The 18180-nt window shown below is 45.2% G+C and overlaps 1 protein-coding gene, 1 long non-coding RNA gene and 1 pseudogene across 9 annotated transcripts; 2 read left to right on the plus strand and 1 right to left on the minus strand.

Annotated features, from left to right (window-relative positions):
- Positions 1–1267: 1267 nt before the first annotated feature.
- Positions 1268–6598, plus strand: LOC136502922 (uncharacterized; annotated as a pseudogene).
- A 686-nt stretch (positions 6599–7284) lies between these two features.
- Positions 7285–7724, minus strand: LOC136504145 (uncharacterized). Its single transcript, XR_010770787.1, has 3 exons — positions 7668–7724; positions 7520–7588; positions 7285–7358 (listed from the first exon to the last, which is right to left on the minus strand). It is a non-coding gene; the product is annotated as an uncharacterized lncRNA (long non-coding RNA).
- A 1225-nt stretch (positions 7725–8949) lies between these two features.
- Positions 8950–15496, plus strand: LOC136504109 (kinesin-like protein KIN-14E). 8 transcript variants are annotated; one of them, XM_066498970.1, is made up of 11 exons: positions 8950–9641; positions 9754–9871; positions 9963–10091; positions 12731–12907; positions 13194–13464; positions 13548–13709; positions 13789–14004; positions 14093–14130; positions 14248–14411; positions 14544–14642; positions 14752–15496. In XM_066498970.1, the coding sequence occupies exons 3-11, from the start codon at positions 10082–10084 to the stop codon at positions 15007–15009; spliced, it is 1395 nt and encodes a 464-aa protein (XP_066355067.1). In that variant the 5' UTR covers positions 8950–9641; positions 9754–9871; positions 9963–10081; the 3' UTR covers positions 15010–15496. The 8 variants fall into 8 exon arrangements, with proteins under 8 accessions (XP_066355067.1, XP_066355068.1, XP_066355071.1 ...); XM_066498971.1 differs by having other exon boundaries at positions 9963–10019; XM_066498974.1 differs by lacking the exon at positions 9963–10091.
- The last annotated feature ends 2684 nt before the right edge of the window (positions 15497–18180 follow it).

The raw sequence follows: 18180 nt of genomic DNA on the forward strand, positions 1-18180 counted from the left end.
CTACTAAAAAGACAAAATTTGTAGAGCATTCCGGATCAGACTTGATAGATGCTGCTTTGTTTTGTTTCATTTTGAAGCATAATGCTTTGTTTCCTTCAAATTTCAAGTAGGTTAGAGGCACTCAATAAGGACGTTGAATGGAGGAGAAAGTGATAGAGAAACTTGGACTCCTAGATGACAGCTCATTTTGAGGGATAAAGATGTTTTGGTTAGTCATGAATTAGGCACAGGGATTGTTGCATGGTCATTGTGGTTTACCACTTCAAGGATAATCTGCTGAAAGATTTAAGACTCAAAGCACCACTAAAAGTATCGAGAGAATTCATTCTATGAACTACTGTCTAGATGCTCTTCTTTTCAAAGGTAACATCCACGAAATTTTACCGTAACGTTAGCATGGACATTATACTAGTACTACTAGTAGGGCACACTTCACTTCACTGACAGCAGCATGGTAGATGAAGCTAGCTAGCGTACCAACTGTTGTCCGGTCAGCCAACCCCGCGTAACTCCGCATCCTGTTTAGGTTTCGCAGGCGGCCAACGGCCAAAGGCCTTTCAGCATTCAAGTGAACAGAACAGGAGCTGCCTCTCCCTCCTGCAGGCTGCAGCTAGCTCCTCCTTGTCGTGTTGTGGCCGAAGAAGACAGGCTCCGCTACCGGTTTCTGGATGCATGTATCGATCGACCGTCGAGTCATCGTGCAGCTAGCTGTGGCGCCTCCGGATCCCGGTGTTGTGTGGGGTTTTACCCTAAAAGCATGGATGAACGATGTAGGATAGAGAGAGAGTGGTTTTCTAGTTTTCTCTCAGTGAACTAAAAACAGATGCATTGACCGGATTCAAACGGGGAGGAATTTGGGTGCAAGTGTACAATGCAACACCAGCAAAGCGGTACAGGCATGTGGCAGGAGCAGGAGCAGTGGAGGAGGATGCAATGCAGATGCAGGTGAGTGAGCCGGTTCAATTCATAGAAGCGTAGGTTATACCTACCTCTTGTTGGTGGGTGCGGCACACCTCGCTCACACCAGCTGCTGCTCAGAAGTGCTCAGTGCTCACTGTCCTCTCCCAGCCAAGGACCAAACGGTCACTCAACTGTCACTGGTACTGCCATTTTGACTCCTGGTCCACGGGGACCGGGTCCACGCAGCCGTGGAGGATGGCCGATGGAGTAGTAGTAGGAGTGGGATAGAGAGTACACAGAGACCCTACTCCTACTCCACTGTGCGGTCTGGTCTTTGTAGGGGGCTGGTCACCCTCACCCCCCATCAATGCGCGTCGCGTCCTTCCCGCCGAGCTGGCTGGCCGCGGCGGAGGACGGCGGCCAGCATGGTAGGTATGGCACGGCGCTCGGCGCGCTTCAATTCGAGGTCCGGTCGCCTGGCATTGCGTGGCGTGTGTAGCCAGTCGCCCCTACACTGGGCGATAGGGACTAGAATTGCAGTCAACGCGTTACGCGGCCTCGCGCTACGCGTCCTACGACTCCCCGTCCCCCTCCCCTTCGCCGCGCCGGCCTGCCGCCGCGGGGGCAGCCGCGGCGACCCCGGCGCACGGGGGCGGAAGCCGCCCCCGTGCTCGCGTCGATATCCGGCCGCGACCTGCTGGGTGCTAAGCCGCAACAGCAGCACGGCAATCTGGGCTCCGTGCTCCGGCGGCTCATCCCCATGGACAAGAAGCTGCCGGCCAAGAACCACCTCCCGGTGCCTCCCGCAGCAGCGAAGAACGGCTGCAGCGGCGGCGGGGGGAAGCTGCCGGGGCTGTCGCGGAAGCTGCTGTTCCAGAAGGGGTCGCCGGCGGAGGCGGCGGGCATGAAGCCCAAGGACGCCGGGTTATGCGCAGGTTAAGGCCGAGAAGCACACGTCCAGGTCTTGCCTCGATGATGATGATGGATACTGCTCTTCCCCAAGGACGCCGGGGTTTAACAAGGAGACGGCGTTCTCTCTGGTGTGTTCCACTGCCCCACCATTTTGTTTTGTCCTTACAATTACAATTAAGCTTCATGTTCTGGAAACAATTATCAATCAGACTAAAGATCGTGCACATGAAGATGGAAAATTGGTGCTATTTCCCCTTCGTATTGTCTTTGAGACATTTTGAACATGTCGTTTGACATGAACAGGTCCTGAAGTCAAGCTCTTTTGAGCTGTTGCCATGTTTGTTGGATGAGAAAGATTATTTTCGGTATCTATAGTTTGTACTTTTCCATGCATTTATTGGTTGTATACTTGTATATGGTACTTCAATCATTAGGTGGATTGCAAAACCCAGTGTTCACCGTGTCTCTACTAGCTCCTGTAGTCCTGTGAGACATGGCATTCTTTGAACTATGAACCGTGGGATAATCTGACAACATCCGTGCACCATAATTCAAATATTTCTCAGCAGTTCTTTCCTTGTTTTCATGATACTTAAGAGGTCGTGCCTCCAGTTCATACTCTTTATAATTGCAAGTAAAATTTTGCTGTTTCTTTCCTAAGCATGTAAAAGTTGTGCATTTCGTGACCTATTATGCTTCATGAGAAATTTGGTTAGTCGACAGCTTCCAGTTCCTTTTTTTTTCCCTTATTCATACTCTCGGATCATTGCTGCCAATAACATTTGGTACACTTTCCCTCAAACTGAAAAATTTTCCACTGCATCAATTAATGTCTGGTTGTCAGCACAAACGAATTCTATATCTCCAATGTCAATACAGGAATGTAGCATGGGAAGCTGAGACGCCGAACTATGGTAGCCCATGTTTTCCTAAACGCTAAACGGTAAACAGTCGGTCACCTACCGTTTAGCCATTATTCGGGCAAAACGTCCCATTAAACGGGCTAAACGGCCAATTAAACGAGGTAAACGGGTGATTAAACGGAAACGGTGCACCACCGTGTAGCGTTTACACGGTATGTAAACGAGCTAAACGACCGTTTAGGCGAACAGTGAGCCCAGATGAAATGTTCAGCAAGGATCTTAATCCTTGCCTGACCCCGTGCATTGCCAAGAGCAAATCTGATGTATCTGCACAATTCAATTCGTCTTCCCATTCTACAAAGGTGAGCCCCCAATCCTATCCTTGCTGTTAAACCCAGTGAAAGCAATAAGGACATGAAAGAACATTTTGCTACTGAGTTTGAAATTGATTTGGTGCTCATCTAGCTTGTTGCCTCCTTCTGCTGCAGTGTTGCCATCAGTTTAGGAAGGAATTAGACTCATGCCAAACTATACATCCTGGCGGTGGCCCATATAGTTCATCTTGTGGCTGTATTTCACCTGAATACGTTGACCTTGGCTGGGGCAAATGGCAATACAACACACTGCAACATTCATTTAAATGGTGGAAACAGAGTTAGCACAAACAGCCTGGGTTACCATATCACAGTTTAGTATATTGCTTTCTTTTTGGTTCACATCTTACTCTTGCCTATTGATTTCAATAGACGCTGAAAATGAAAAATGACATTCTGATTTTAAAAACTATATGCTTTGTCCTTAATTTTCAGAACAGACTAACAGAGTTTTCCCATTTATGGTAGAAGAAGACCCTAGGCTAACAAGAAAAGGAAAAAGCCCTGTAGCTCAAAAATACTAAACTTTCCAGTATTGTAGCCCCCAAAGTGTGTACTATTTGTCTGCTACATTGGGGCAACTTTCTTTTTGGAGATGGTTCCTTAAAGCAAGCATTGAGATAGAATTATTGAATGATTTTGCAAAAACAAAGAGAGAGAATAAGATCAAGAATGTGCCAGGATTGCTATTTTCTTTCACGAACTCAAATGATTTGAAGTTATGGTTGATTTCTTTTCGTAACACAATGCTTTGGAGTAAAATGCTTCATTTGTTTTCGTAATGCAGATACTTCTCTTCAATTAAACAAGGTAATCTGGTGATCATGACAAGCATTTATCTAAATGGGTAAGCTATTTGTGACTTTCTGCATTTTTCTGTGCCTCAATGATCTAAATTGCAGATTTTGTACTGCATATTATGTTATTAAAGCACTAAACTGTAATGTATATCTATACATCTGTATGCTTGACAATGGGATTACTTTGCTCAAATAGATTTCACTTACTCTACTGGTCTTTTCTTATTTCTGAATCTATTCAATTAAATGAATATGGGACTGTATTGGTCCTTCAGCCTAATGCATAATATGCATAGATTTGCCGGTTTGAGCTGCAAAATGCAGGGCATGTAACTATCTCAATTTCACTCGCTGTTTTTATTTTCTTTTACTACAAAATTTTGGAAAGGATCATAGAAATAAGTAAGCAAGGAGAGTGAACAATTTTGGAATGTTCACATACATTATTGAAATCATAGAAAACTCCGTAGTAAACTGAACTGGCAATAGAGCAAGGGGAATAATGTTGATTGAATCTTGAAATACCTGTCGTTATTTCTCTGATCATATATTGCATTTCTTGGTTTCTTCAACCTTTTAGCCATGTTAACTATCTGAATTTCAAAGTCATAGAATGTCGTGTCATAACTTGTGAACCTTCCCTTAAAAATATTTTCATTTTTGCCCTTCGTAAAACAATATTGGTGTTGCTTCTGCAGGCTCAACCTTGTCGACTGGTTTCTTCGAGTGGGCACCGAAGAGCCTTCCAACTCAAGTTCACCGAGCATGTCATCTGCGAGGAGGGCAGCGCCGGCTGGCGGCTGCTGTGTGTTGATGAGGGTGTGGGGTGGAGTGGCAGCACATCAGCTGAGGAGCCGAAAGGTAACTGTGCTCGAGGCCTTGAGCTATGCATGGCCTCCGGCGTCCCTGGGCGGTTGACCTGCTAGCACAGAGCAGCAGTGCAAGCGCTACCATTACCTGCTCACTACCATTACCTGCTCGATAGAATGCGAACGTGGATAGGGAGGCGCCATCTGCACCAAAACAGATTCGCAAGGCTGCAATTTTCATGGTGAGTCAAAGGATTGGCGGGGTACTTTTGATTAATTCATTTGCTATTTGGGAGTCAAGAGACTTAGGGGTAGTGAGTTAGTTAATTATTCATACATCAAGTGCTACTGTATTGCTTGCTTCTTGTCTTGCCTCCTGTAAAATGCTGCAATGGTAGCCTGCCGCATTCGCTGCTCTTCCATGTATCGGATCGTGTTGTATGGGATGAGAACTAACTCAAAACAAGTTTTGGTTGTCGTCTTGTAGGATCTTTGAGTGAATTGGCACTGGCTGGTGCTGCAGCGGCGGTGGCGAAGGTGTCAAGAGGACGAGGAGAAGGTGATGATCGTGGTGGACAAGGCCAGGGTGCTGGCACTGCAGGAGAGGCGATGTGACAGCAAGGGGAAGGGGGCAGTTTACAACCCTGTTCTTGGGATCTGCTGTCATTTCTGCAGGTACATATATCGCATGAGTGCCAACGTGTATAACCAATTAGTTGCTCTGTGCTCCTAATTGTGTTCTAAAGAAAGGTCGCTGGGGATTGGCGTCTTTATGCAAGTAACTGAAATCTTGCTCTTGTGTGATCGAAGGCAGAAGAAATTTTGCGGCAAGGAGGACTGCAAAAGCTGGGGGGAAGGGGACCTGAAGCCATACTTCGGTAAAGGAATCCATAAAGATATCTCCTTTTCTTTTCCCCAATCATGTATTTTGTATTTTGCACAGATTTGTATTTTGCACAGATTTGTCTGGAGATTTGCTTCGAGCCCAGCACCACGCCTTGTGGTCACAGGTAATTTGGACCCATGTGCCTTCAGAAAAGAGGTTGCCTGAATTCAGAGAATATCTAAAGCAAGAACTTTTGATTAATTTTTGTGTGTTTGGGCGAACGTTGAGTGTTATACAACCTGGAATTAGCGTAGTAGTTTGCTCTTTGCCGTTGCTATGAGAATGCCAGTAGTGATTTCTTCAGTTACTGGAAGTGCGACTGAACTAATTTTACTGGAACTATATATGCACATTCTTGCTTATTAGTTATGGAAACTTTGTTAATTACATGGGTAAAATGGACCAGATAAAAGCTTGTTTGCAAATTGCAATGTACAGTACATTTGCATTGTTAGCACATTTGCATTTCCTTGGTTCCAGATTTCGTGTCTACTGATTACTGGAATACTAGGTCTTTCAGTTCATCCGGTTGACCAGTTTTTGTTTTTGGAACTCATTATAATGTTATCTCCATGACATGCAGCCTGGCTCGAAGGACGGCACTCTTAAATATTTTGTCTGAAAGAACTATACTACTCAGACATACTATCTATATACTGGACTTACGGAAGGTATGATTTTATCCATCCTCATTTGGAATTTGAAGGACAAGCATCTAATGCTCTTTGCACTTATTTATTCTTGTAATAATCCTTTGCAGCACTAGCTGATGATAGAAAGTTCCTACTTGCTGCAGTCAAATTCCAGATGAGCCCAAATGCACATACTACCTGGTATCTGTTGACTCAGTTTTTCGAAAGTGTTCATGCGGAAGAGTTGCATGCATCTATGCTAAGGGATGAGACTGCATGCGTGTATATGAGCTTATGCGTATGTATTGTGTTTTTGCAAAAAAAGAAAAGAAAAAGAAAGAAACTGGGCAGACCTTGAGATTAACAACATAGCACATTAATAAGACATCTGTATGGTCATAAACCTTAGGGTATGATGTATATGCTCGGTAAATAGGAGTACAACGATCTCCACTAACCATCAAAATTTTCTGTTAAAATCTATAAATGTGATCTTTTAAAACCTTAATTAATTTCCCTATACAGAGAAGCGGAAAAAAGAGCATGACTCGTTAAAACCTTAATCGCTCTATAAAACAGAAGAAAGAAGTGGAGGGAGTATGATAATAAGGTTTGCATACAATTTTTACACTGTACAGACCTAAGGGGACGTACTATACTGTTAAAGCAATATATACATCTTCCCATGTATTGCAAATTAAAACGTACAAGTATTTAACGAGGAATCGAATACACTCATTTTATTAAACAAATCGAAATCATTACCATTGCTACAATTATTGCTACCACTAAAGAAAAAAAGCCGAGAATTTGGTCGGATTCCTTGCGTAGCGGTAGAGGAAGGCCATTATGGCATACACGCAGGCGTGCAGGACAAGGGGAGTCTCAGGCAAAGCCAAAGGCGCATGCGAGAATCCGGACGAGCTGCCGGTGTACTTGACTCGAGACGAGACGGGACAGGACGGACGGCTCCATCTTCTCTCGCCGCTCGCACTTGCTGGCCTCTCATCCGCACGCCGCCGCACGCCTCTGGCCGCTCGCCCTTGCTGCAGTAGAAGAAGGCCGCGCCAGGCTCCATGGATGCATCCTCACCCACTGTTGCTTCTAGCCAACAAAGCTTGATAAACTTATTTTCGGAGTTGTTCAGCATTTCTTTCCTTCGGTTGGGTTGTTGAACATGTTCTGTTGAAAAAAGCAAACATTAATTACCGGCACCATGTTCTAGCTGTAGGAATAAAATACAAACTAATTCATCTATTAGTAGCTACTGCAAGTATCCATAGCATCAACAAAGTACACTTGCCTTAACTAAAATGAATGTGACTGTGATAAAAAAAAGTTACCAGCAAGATTTTGTATAAAGTCGAAATCAACTGCACCGAACTCATCGAGTGGTAAGTTCAAATCAAGTACTGTAAAAAAAAAGAAACAATGATGAGAACAAAAAAAATTAAACAACCAACGAAAGGATAGATCGAAGTGATGTATTACCGCCGTGGTGATCTTCCGGCTCGTTGAGATTGAACACGTCTTGTTGCTCGTCGTTGGCTTCTGATGCCGGAACGTTTGCAGTAACATGAAGACGGTGTGAATATAAAAACATGAAAGAAAAAAAATGAGTAAGAATCAGCACGTTACCATTGTTGGTGTGGTCCTCTAGTATAGGCTCGTTGAGATTGAAGGAAAGATTGCCGTTGTCATCTTCCTCCATACGAACGTTCAGATCGAAGCCATGGAGGACATCAGCCATTGCGCCGTACGGTTTGCTATGGAAGGACAAGATAGAAAGAGAAGAGGCTAAGCCATGCCTAGATGAACAAGTGAAGAATAAGCAAGGCAAGGCAGTATGGACCAGTGTACGGAGTAACAAGAGCTACGAGACGATTTAATACTGCAGCCCGGTAATCGAACCGTCGGACCTGCTGAGCGCACGGTGAGCGCCAAACGAAGGAAAATAACCCGCCAACAAACGAACAAGCGCCAATGGAAAAAAAGCGCGGCAGAGAGTGCATCCGCCAACAAACGAACGAGCGCCAATGGAAAAAAAACGCGGCAGAGGGTGCATACACACACCTAAACGCGACCGTGCACAGCACCATGCGAGCGCATGCAGCAAAGCAACGAGCGAGCCGCATGCGGCGCCATGCAAATCCCACGTACTGATAAAAAAAAAGAGCTTCCCAGGATTCGAACACTGGACCACCAATCCCGGACCACAGAATGCTTACCAATTGGACTACAATGAGTTGTTGTATTGGAGACACCCGCAGCCCTATTTAATAAGGGTAAAGAAGAAAAACTTTTCTTAATTAATCATTCCTTGATAAGCGTAATCATGTCCTAAACGACTTCTAATACCCGTACGGAGTGAGTACAAGAGGTATCTACAAGATTGGGGGTCGATGTCAAAGTTAGGGGGTGTTTGGTTCCTACAGGAAAATTTTAGTCCCTATCCTATCGGATGTTTGGACACATGTATGAAGTATTAAATATAGACAAAAAAAAATAACTAATTGCCAGATTGTGGCTAATTTGCGAGACGAATTTTTTAAGCCTAATTAGTCCATGATTTGACAATGTGGTGCTACAGTAAATATGTGATAATGGCAGATTAATTAGGCTTAATAAATTCGTCTCGTAAATTAGTCTCCATCTATGTAATTAGTTTTATAATTAACTCATATTTAGTTCTCCTAAATAGCATCCAAACGTTCGATGTGACATGGACTAAAATTTAGTCCATGAACAAAAAAAAAAAAACCCCTTAATTTGAGAAGACATGCACCAGGCCTTTACTGTTTCCTGTGTCGATTTCATTGCGGTCCTCATCATAGAAGACTGCCGTCACGTCCTCAAGAGCTTCCGAAACACTGCTGTGGATAGTAGATCTGCTACTGTCACCTCTCTTTCGCTGAGCAATTGTGAGGGTAGGGTCGCTGGGGGCAATCTTCGCGACGCTCCTTCCAGTAATTCCGCGCTGGCTAGCGTTTCCCGAGCGTCGCCTGCAAACTGCAGCCGTTGCTCCGGTAGAATTAATGCGCCGCCGCCTCTATCCCTCTGTCAGGAAATCCAAACACAAGCGAACTCCAACAGCAGCGAACCCAAATCCTCCGCCTCGCCCCGCCTGGAAGCGCCGGCCGCGGGCTCGCCTCGCCGCCCCACCGCGGATCCGCCGTCGCCCCGCCTGGAAGCGCCGGCCACAGGCTCGCCTCGCCGCCCCGCCGCGGATCCGTCGTCGCCCCGCCTCCCACCTCCTGCGGCGGCATCGTCGTCGTCCGTGGGCCAGCTGCTCCTCACCGCGCCCCGCACCCCGCTTCGCCCCACTCCTCGCCGCGGCCGCTCCTCGCCGTGCCGGCGGCTCCCCGACGCGGTCCCGCCTGGCCGCGTCTGCCGCGGGTCCACCACTACGGCGCGGAAGAATTTGCGTCGCCCTCGACGACGCATTTTTGCGTCTCATCTCCCGTGGTACGCAAAAATGGGTGTGTGTTTGGGTCTTTTGTTGGAGTGTATTTTTGGTACCCAGATCACTGTGCACGGCGGCATGACCTATTTTTGAGTTTGGGTTCTATCGTCGCAGATCCATGGACTTCCACAAGATCTCGCGCCGCAAGCTCCAGGCGCTGTGCAAGCGTAACGGCGTCCGTGCGAACGTTACTAACGATGCCATGATCAAGGCGCTCGAGGGCCTAAGCTCGGTAAGCGTATTCGATTACCCATCTGTTTTGATCGATTGGTTTGGAAATCGGGATTCTCATATGTTTCTGTGGGGTTTTGGTTGCGGATTAGGTCGACGGGATTGAAGAGATCGGCACGAACACTCCGGGGTGCACCTTTTTATGAGGGGTCGGCACCAACAGAAAACCCTAATATTTTCTGAAATAGTAGAGATAAACAGGAATTGAAATATGAAATCAAGTAAGTGTTAAGTAAGTATAATTGACTGTAATTACACTTAAAAAAAAGTGTAAATGACTGAATAAACAAAGAACATTACATACATTTGGTCTCCTGAACAATACTCCCTCCATCCCTAAAATAAGTTCGTTCTGGTGGCTGTTCACGTTTTCACAAAGCAGTTCGTTTCAAGAGAACCACCGTAGTTTAGACGACTTTGCCCTTCGCGGCCTCTTCGTTTCTAGAGCAGTCATTAACTCGGAGGGCATTAACACCGGAGTCGCTCGCGCTGCAAGACGCCGAATGACACGGAGGAAATGGCGCTCGCGCGTCGCGCCTGAGTCGACCGCGCCAGAAGTCGGTCGCACCGGCGCCGGAGCTCGATTGCGTCAGAGATGGCGCCGGAGGTCACGCCGGAGCCGGAGTCTATTGCTACGGAAGCACATCGCGCTGGAGCTCGATTGCGTCGGAGGAGATGGCGCCGGAGGTCGCGCCGGAGCCAGAGTCGATTGCGACGGAAGCACGTCGTGCCGGAGCCGGAGTCGATCGCGAACGCCGGTGCGGACCAGGACTACGACGAAGAGAAATGAGTGGACGAGAATTTTTTGTACTTTTAATAAAAAAAATTTATGGAGTTCTCCGTGAAATTTTTTAAAAAAAAAAAACGAGTGGACGAGAATTTTCCGCTTTTTAATAAATTATTATGCAGTGCGGCCAGTGGTTTCTGGAGTTCTCCGTAAAAAAAATGCAATAGTCGCAACAAAAAAATGAGCGAGCGAGGGACCGAACCTGCGTCGGCCGCCTCAAAGCGTGCCTCGGTAACCGATCAGACGAAGAATCACTTTAATAGATTTGACGCCCAACATATTATTTAATAAGGGCAAACAGGGGAAAATAGACTCTAATTAATCACTCCTTGGTTCCTGAAATCATGTCGAAACGAACTTATTTATAGGATGGAGGGAGTATTATGAAGTTTCCTGTTCTTGTCCAACTCTTTATTGTACTTAAATTTTAAACATTCACGCTGGGCAACTGTAATAACAACAACGTACAATTACTATTGAAGTATTGACAACTAAATGTTTTTGTAATTGCAAGTCCACAACAACGCCACTTCAGATATTACCTAAGTCCTGAACCATACTCTTGATCTTACTCAATTCAGGAAATGCATTTGCACATTCATGTACTTCATGATTCAACCTTATCTGTGCTTGTTTCAGGCCCTGAGGATTAGTGAGCGAAAAATTGTTTTACTTAACCAATTCCAGCTGTTGGTGTGATATGGCATGCATTCAATTAGCTTTATCTTGATTTTCCTTTCCAAGATAGGAATGGCAGCAGCCCACGATTTTTTGTCATTTTCATATTTTTGAGAAACATTTCTCAGTTGATCACTCTCTCTACAAAGGGCTTGCTCTACAGCGAATGGATAAAAATGGTGAGTATATACAAACAATTAGAATGAGAAAATGATTGCTGCCCTGGCATAATTCATACCAAGCCTCTCTATTTTCATATCCTTTTGGCAGAGCTCTTTTTTAAGTCTGCCAAGCTCCAGATTGTTAGAGTCTACCACAGAAACCTTGACATTGGAATCATAGCCTGCAGCTGCATCGCCACCGCCATTAATGAACAGAACAGAGTCATCCACTTCGTGAAAGGCAGCATGGGAGAGTAAGAGGAGCTCCATAGAGCAACCATAACATATTAAAGTAAAATTTCTCAAATAATTCTATTCTCATGTATGTCCAAATAATTCTATTCTCATTTAATATGTTATGGTTGCTCTATGGAGCTCCTATTACTCTCCCATGCTGTCTTTTACGAAGTGGATGACTCTGTTCTGTTCATTAATGCTGGTGACGATGCAGCTGCAGGCTATGATTCCAATGTCAAGGTTTCTGTGGTAGACTCTAACAATCTGGAGCTTGGTAGACTTAAAAAAGAGCTCTGCCAAAAGGATATGAAAATAGAGAGGCTTGGTATGGATTATGCCAGGGCATCAATCATTTTCTCATTCTAATTGTTTGTATATACTCACCATTTTTATCCATTTGCTGCAGAGCAAGCCCTTTGTAGAGAGAGAGTGATCAACTGAGAAATGTTTCTCAAAAATATGAAAATGACAAGAAATCGTGGGCTGCTGCCATTTCTATCTTGGAAAGGAAAATCAAGGTAAAGCTAATTGAATGCATGCCATATCACACCAACAGCTGGAATTGGTTAAGTAAAACAATTTTTCGCTCACTAATCCTCAGGGCCTGAAACAAGCACAGATAGGGTTGAACATGAAGTACGTGAATGTGCAAATGCATTTCCTGAATTGAGTAAGATCAAGAGTGTGGTTCAGGACTTAGTTAATATCTGAAGTGGCGTTGTTGTGGACTTGCAATTACAAAAAACATTCAGTTGTCAATACTTAAATAGTAATTGTATGTTGTTGTTATTACAGTTGCCCAGCGTGAATGTTTAAAATTTAAGTACAATAAAGAGTTGGACAAGAACAGGAAACTTCATAATATTGTTCAGGAGACCAAATGTATGTACTGTTCTTTGTTTATTCAGTCATTTACACTTTTTTTTGAAGTGTAATTACAGTCGTTTACACTTACTTGATTTCATATTTCAATTCCTGTTTATCTCTACTATTTCAGGAAATATTAGGGTTTTCTGCTGGTGCCGACCCCTAAGCAAAGATGAAACGTCATCAAGTAAGAAATCTGTAGTGGATTTTAATGGAGCCAATGATGGGGAGATCATGGTCACAGTTACTGAAACTACTAAAAAGACATTCAAATTCGACAGAGTGTTCACTCCAAAGGATGGTCAAGGTACATGTTTGAACTGGACTATGCTAGTTCTTCTTCCATTGTAACACTATCACTGTGTTAGATTGGTAGCTGCATAATAATTCATGTTTGGTTAAAAAGAAAAAACTTCGAGACACTATTAGTTTAACTATTTATGTTCTTTTGTGTCTGGTAGTCTACCCCAACTTGTTTGGGATTGAAGGCTTTGTTGTCGTCGTTGTTGTTGTGTTCCTTTGTATCTGCTAGCATGCAAAACTTCCCTTGCCCGACTGTTGGTGTCTAATGTGCAACTTGAATGAATATGCAGGTGTTATATATGCTGACGTGTCTCCATTGGTCACTTCGGTCTTAGATGGCTACAATGTATGTATTTTTGCCTATAGACAGACAGGATCAGGAAATACTTTTACTATGGAAGGGACCAAAAGAGATAGGGGGGTCAATTATAAAAGTCTGGAAGAATTGTTCAAAATTGTGAATGAGAGGGAAGTCACATATAAGTATGACTTATCTGTGAGCATTCTTGAGGTGTATAATGAACAAATCAGGGACCTTCTTGCAACGCCTTCATCTAAAAAGTATGAAAAAGTACCTTTAAGTCCTTTTTTGTTTTACAGCAGTATCAATTTGTGGTAAATTAATGTTTATCTTTTGAAATTAGTCTGGAGATCAAGCTAGACAGAGATAAATCCTCTCATGTGCCTGGAATAACGGATGCCAAAGTCAAGGACATAAATGAGGTTTGGAACATTTTGCAAACTGGAAGCAATGCAAGGGCTGTAGGTTCAAACAACGTGAATACGCACAGCAGTCGTTCGCACTGGTTAGTCACAATTGTATTATTATATATTCGTATTTTTGGCTTGTTGTCCATTTTTTTAACCTTCATAACTTTGTTTCAGCATGATATTTATCAAGGTGAGGGCAAAGAATGATCTGAATGGAGAATGTACAAGCAGTAAACTTTGGCTTGTAGATTTGGCTGGAAGTGAGCGCTTAACCAAGACTGATGCTCAAGGTGAACAGCTTAATGAAGCAAAGTATATTAACAGATCACTTTCTGCATTGCGTGGTGTCATTTCTGCTCTTGCTATGGAAAATAGCCATATACCCTACAGGTTTGTGGTACTCATATAACGTGCGTATTTAAGTGTGTGGCCCCATCTGATCTTATCGCTTGCTATTTATTTACCTTTTTCTGGTCAGGAATTCCAAACTGACGTACTTGCTGCAAGATTCTCTAGGTAAGATTATCAGCTTGTTGAAGGAAAACCATGCCCTTGATCAATAAGTATCTTCTTTGTTTTATTGACTTAGCCACACGATTAATTTTATTTCTGTGCTTTTCACATTGATAATAGGAGGGAACTCTAAAGCATTAATGCTTGTTCAAATTAGCCCATCAGAAAGCGATGCTTCAGAAACCTTGATGTCATTAAGTTTTGCTAGCTGTCTTCGTCATATTGAATTGGGGCCAGCAAAGAAGCAGGTTCATAGTGCCCAACTTCAAAACACCAGACAGATGGTGAGTTTTAGTTGTGCATTTTTCCTGAATCTGACTTTCATGATGAACTTCTGTACTGTGCTAGTAACCTGATTGAAGCTTGCCTAATGATATATCTTACATTTTTCCCGCCAAATGAATGCAATCTTGAAGAAACTAAGCAGGAAAGTCAGAAAGCTAGAAAAAGACTTACAAAATTTAAAGAGCAAAGCCAAAGGGGACGAACAACTTTGCAAGGACTTGCAAGAGAAGGTATATAGGATTGACGAGGGTAAAATTTGAAGAGTTGGTTCTTCTCATGTTTCTCAGTTATACTATTGCTCATTTGTACCTGACAACCTTGTTGAAACATATATAATAGGTAAAAGAGCTTGAAGGCCGGTTAGATTCCAAGGCGCATTCTCAAATTACATCAGAGAAACAGCAGCGTCTGCTTTCTGGAAAACTAAAGGAGAAAGAACAAGAACATCAGCCATCAATTGTGGAACAAAAGGTGACTCCTATAGGTTTTACTATATTTGACTCTGCTATGTGGATAGTTTTTTGTTATTGTTTATTTTGTCAGAACAAAGTGCTTGAGAGGAAGTTGAAGGAACAAGAACACCAGCGATCAGCATGAGCAATTTGTGAGCATAATCACATTATGAGGAGCTCGAGTTTGCTGGTAAGGCGAAGGGCTTCACCAAGGCTGGCCGCCGCTGCTGCACACAAGGTGGCTCCTGATTCCAGAGTCCCCAGGCAGCAACCAGGCAGGGACAAAATGAGAAGATGGGTTGGGTAGACTTTGTCGTGATTTACTTGTAGATGTCAGTGTACCACAACCGTGCAGATCTGCTGGCTACAATTTTTTGCCGTTCTATCACCCTCTGCTGTCTTAAGCATGCCACACAGCTCATTCAGGCCCTTCTCCGCCCCATGCATGTGGTAGTTCGAGATGAAGTTCCCATATCTAGGCGGAAGAGATGCCAAAATGAAGTCAGTGGCCAACTCTTGGTCTAAGTGGGAAGCCCAGCTTCTCCAACCTCTGAGTGTAACCAACCATTTTGATCACATGTGGCCCAACTGCTCACTCGACAATTACATTTTCTTTTTGATTACGTCATGAACCATCAGTATGTATATGAGCCCGTCACATTTTGCGCAGCCATGGAGGCCGTCGTTGAAAACTGGCCTCTCCTTCAGTGGCGCGGTGCTGCACCTGTGACATCCACGATGCAGTCCTGATCAAAACCAAAGCACAAGCACCTGGCTGCCTCAGCATACCCAATGGCCCCAATGGAGAGAGACGCGGAGACCATCTTGAGCAATGCGCCAATGCCAATGCGTTGGTGGACAAACACGAGCTGCTCGATCGAGGCGGCGGCGTCCTCCATTACACAAGACAAGATGACGAAGGTGTCCATGCGCCGAGCCATCTCCGTCTCCAGACGCCAGAGCGCCGCCGCGTTCCCGCTGCTACTTTGCGGAGCTCCTGACGCCGTCGATTTTACTGCCGCAGCTAGGAAGGAACGCAGGGCGGAGAGGCTGACGAGCGTGCGCGAGCCGCCGCACACGAGCAGAGCAGAGCGGTCGCCGCCTCTGAGGTCACCGATTCGTCGCCACCCACCAAGACCAAGTCCTCCGTCTCCCCTGCTTGGCGCTCCCGCTGCAACTCGCCATCATCTAGTCTAGCAGTGATCTCGCTGTGCTCTTTCTCCCTTGCCTTCTCTCATGCCTCCACGAGGTTGACCGAGCTTGAACTACGAGGTGGATCACCGTCGTTCAGAGCTCCCCGTCGAGCAACCACTGCACCTGGTGGCGGCAACGGCTCACGAATGTCCACGACGACAGCACAACCACACTGCAGGAGAAGGTGCAAAAAAAAAAGGGGAACACGACAAGCGCATCGACATCCCTTGCAAACATCGGTCCAAATTGAAATAAAAAAAATACAAGCATTTTTTCCCTCATCGTTTTCTTTCTCTCATGCAAACGTTTTACAGTTATCATGATGATAAGGTGGCGTGATCCAGCAAACCATCGGCAAGCTTTGCCAGCTTGAACGCATTGTTGTCGTCCACCTTCAACGGCGACGCCACATGGCTTGCGATAAACCCGGCCTCGCACTTCTTCAAATCACTCGCTAATAACCACAGGTTCACTTGCACCAACTCGAAACTGCCGTCCTTGACACCATCGGCGCAGCCTGACAGCCTTCCCACGATCTCTATGTACAACTCTTGGCACAACCGAAGGCAACCGCTCGTCGCGGCGTCGATGCCTTTCTGCAGTAGGTGATCGATCTGTACCGCCGTGCTAGTGACGTTGTCCGTCAGCAGGTCGACTGCGATGCTGGAGAAGTCTCTGTAGCCTTTGGCGCTGCGGCTCCGATTGTCGGAGCGGAGGGCTGACAGGCAGAAGTCGATTCCGACGTACTTGCTGCCGCCGCCGACGGTCTTGCACATCGGAAGCAGAGGATCGACAGCGGCTTCGACCTGCTGGCTGCTACTGTGAGTTGCAGAGAATAGGAGCGCAAAGAGCAGGCCGGCACTGCTATGGTAGGAGCAGGAGAAGGCCATTTTCTTCTGTTTCTGTATGAGTCTTGCTGGTAGATAGATAGACCGCGTGTGCCGTGCAAGTTGATTTATACGCGAGATTTGCATGGCGATCTGTGAGTTGGACATAGGCAAGGATTTTGTGTCGGTTGCTAACTTTTGGTTGTGTAATAAGAAATTCGGTTGTCTAGATATGGCCTCCTCTGCTATCCCGTGGGGATTGTGGAAGCTAAGAAATTCCTTGTATTTTCAGAACGAGAGTTGGAGAAACACCTCAAACTTTTGGAGGCGTGTGACGCTTATGCTGAAACATTGGGAGATTCTATGCCCGGTGAGGGACTTGGACAAGTGGTCAATCTTCATCAACAGGATGGAGCTGCTCTCCTCAAGAGCTCAAAGGTTATGCCTCGGGTGACTGACGAGAAGGGCGGATGGAAGCTGTTGCCGTGCGTCTGATGGTCATCTGGCTGGGATACTGATGGGTGGTTTGTTTGGGTTAGCTAAGTTCTAGGTGCGGAAGTGTATGCGGTAACTGCAGTTGTATGCAGCCTTGAACCTGTATTTGAACTTGGTTTGGTCCTATTTTATGGATTGGGGTTTATACCCTTGAACTCTAAAAATATTTGCATGGCGATCGTTAAATGAATTGATAACGCGAACCTGTTTGCCTTTTATTCTTTCAATTCGTCATGAGATCAGATCAGTTGTTGCTGATGTCAATCAAATAATTAATTTATCAGGGGCCTGTTTGAATCACGCGGGCTAATAATTAGCCCCGTCACATCAAATCTTTGGATGATTATTGGGATTTTAACTTTTTGCCACTGTCTTCGTTGCCTACTCTCTAGATGCCATTCTGCCGTCGCGCTCTGCTCGCCGTCGCCAGCTGCTCCGCCGGCCGTCGCTCCCGCAAGTTTTCGCCGTTCGATCTTCTTTCCACGACCACGATTAGATCTAATTGATGCCCAACCTGAGCCGGTAGGTTTAGATCCAACGCTCCAGTTTAGATCGGTTTTGGTCAGTACCGGTCAGCCGTGGTCGCATAGCAGAAGAGCCCCTGAGTTAGCTAGAAATCAACCCGCGATCGAGTTTAGTTCAGATAATCACGTTTAGATCACTAGTTTCTTCGTAGTTTAACCCTCGGAAGTCAGTTTTATTCATAGTTTAACCCTCTCTAAGTGAGAGAGAGATGGAGGGACAGGGAGGGGGAGAGGAGAGGGAGGGAGGGAGGGAGGGGGCCGTCGGATCTAGCCGCC

This window comes from Miscanthus floridulus, chromosome 14 (genome assembly GCF_019320115.1).
Source record: "Miscanthus floridulus cultivar M001 chromosome 14, ASM1932011v1, whole genome shotgun sequence".
In the NCBI taxonomy this organism is placed as follows: domain Eukaryota; kingdom Viridiplantae; phylum Streptophyta; class Magnoliopsida; order Poales; family Poaceae; genus Miscanthus; species Miscanthus floridulus.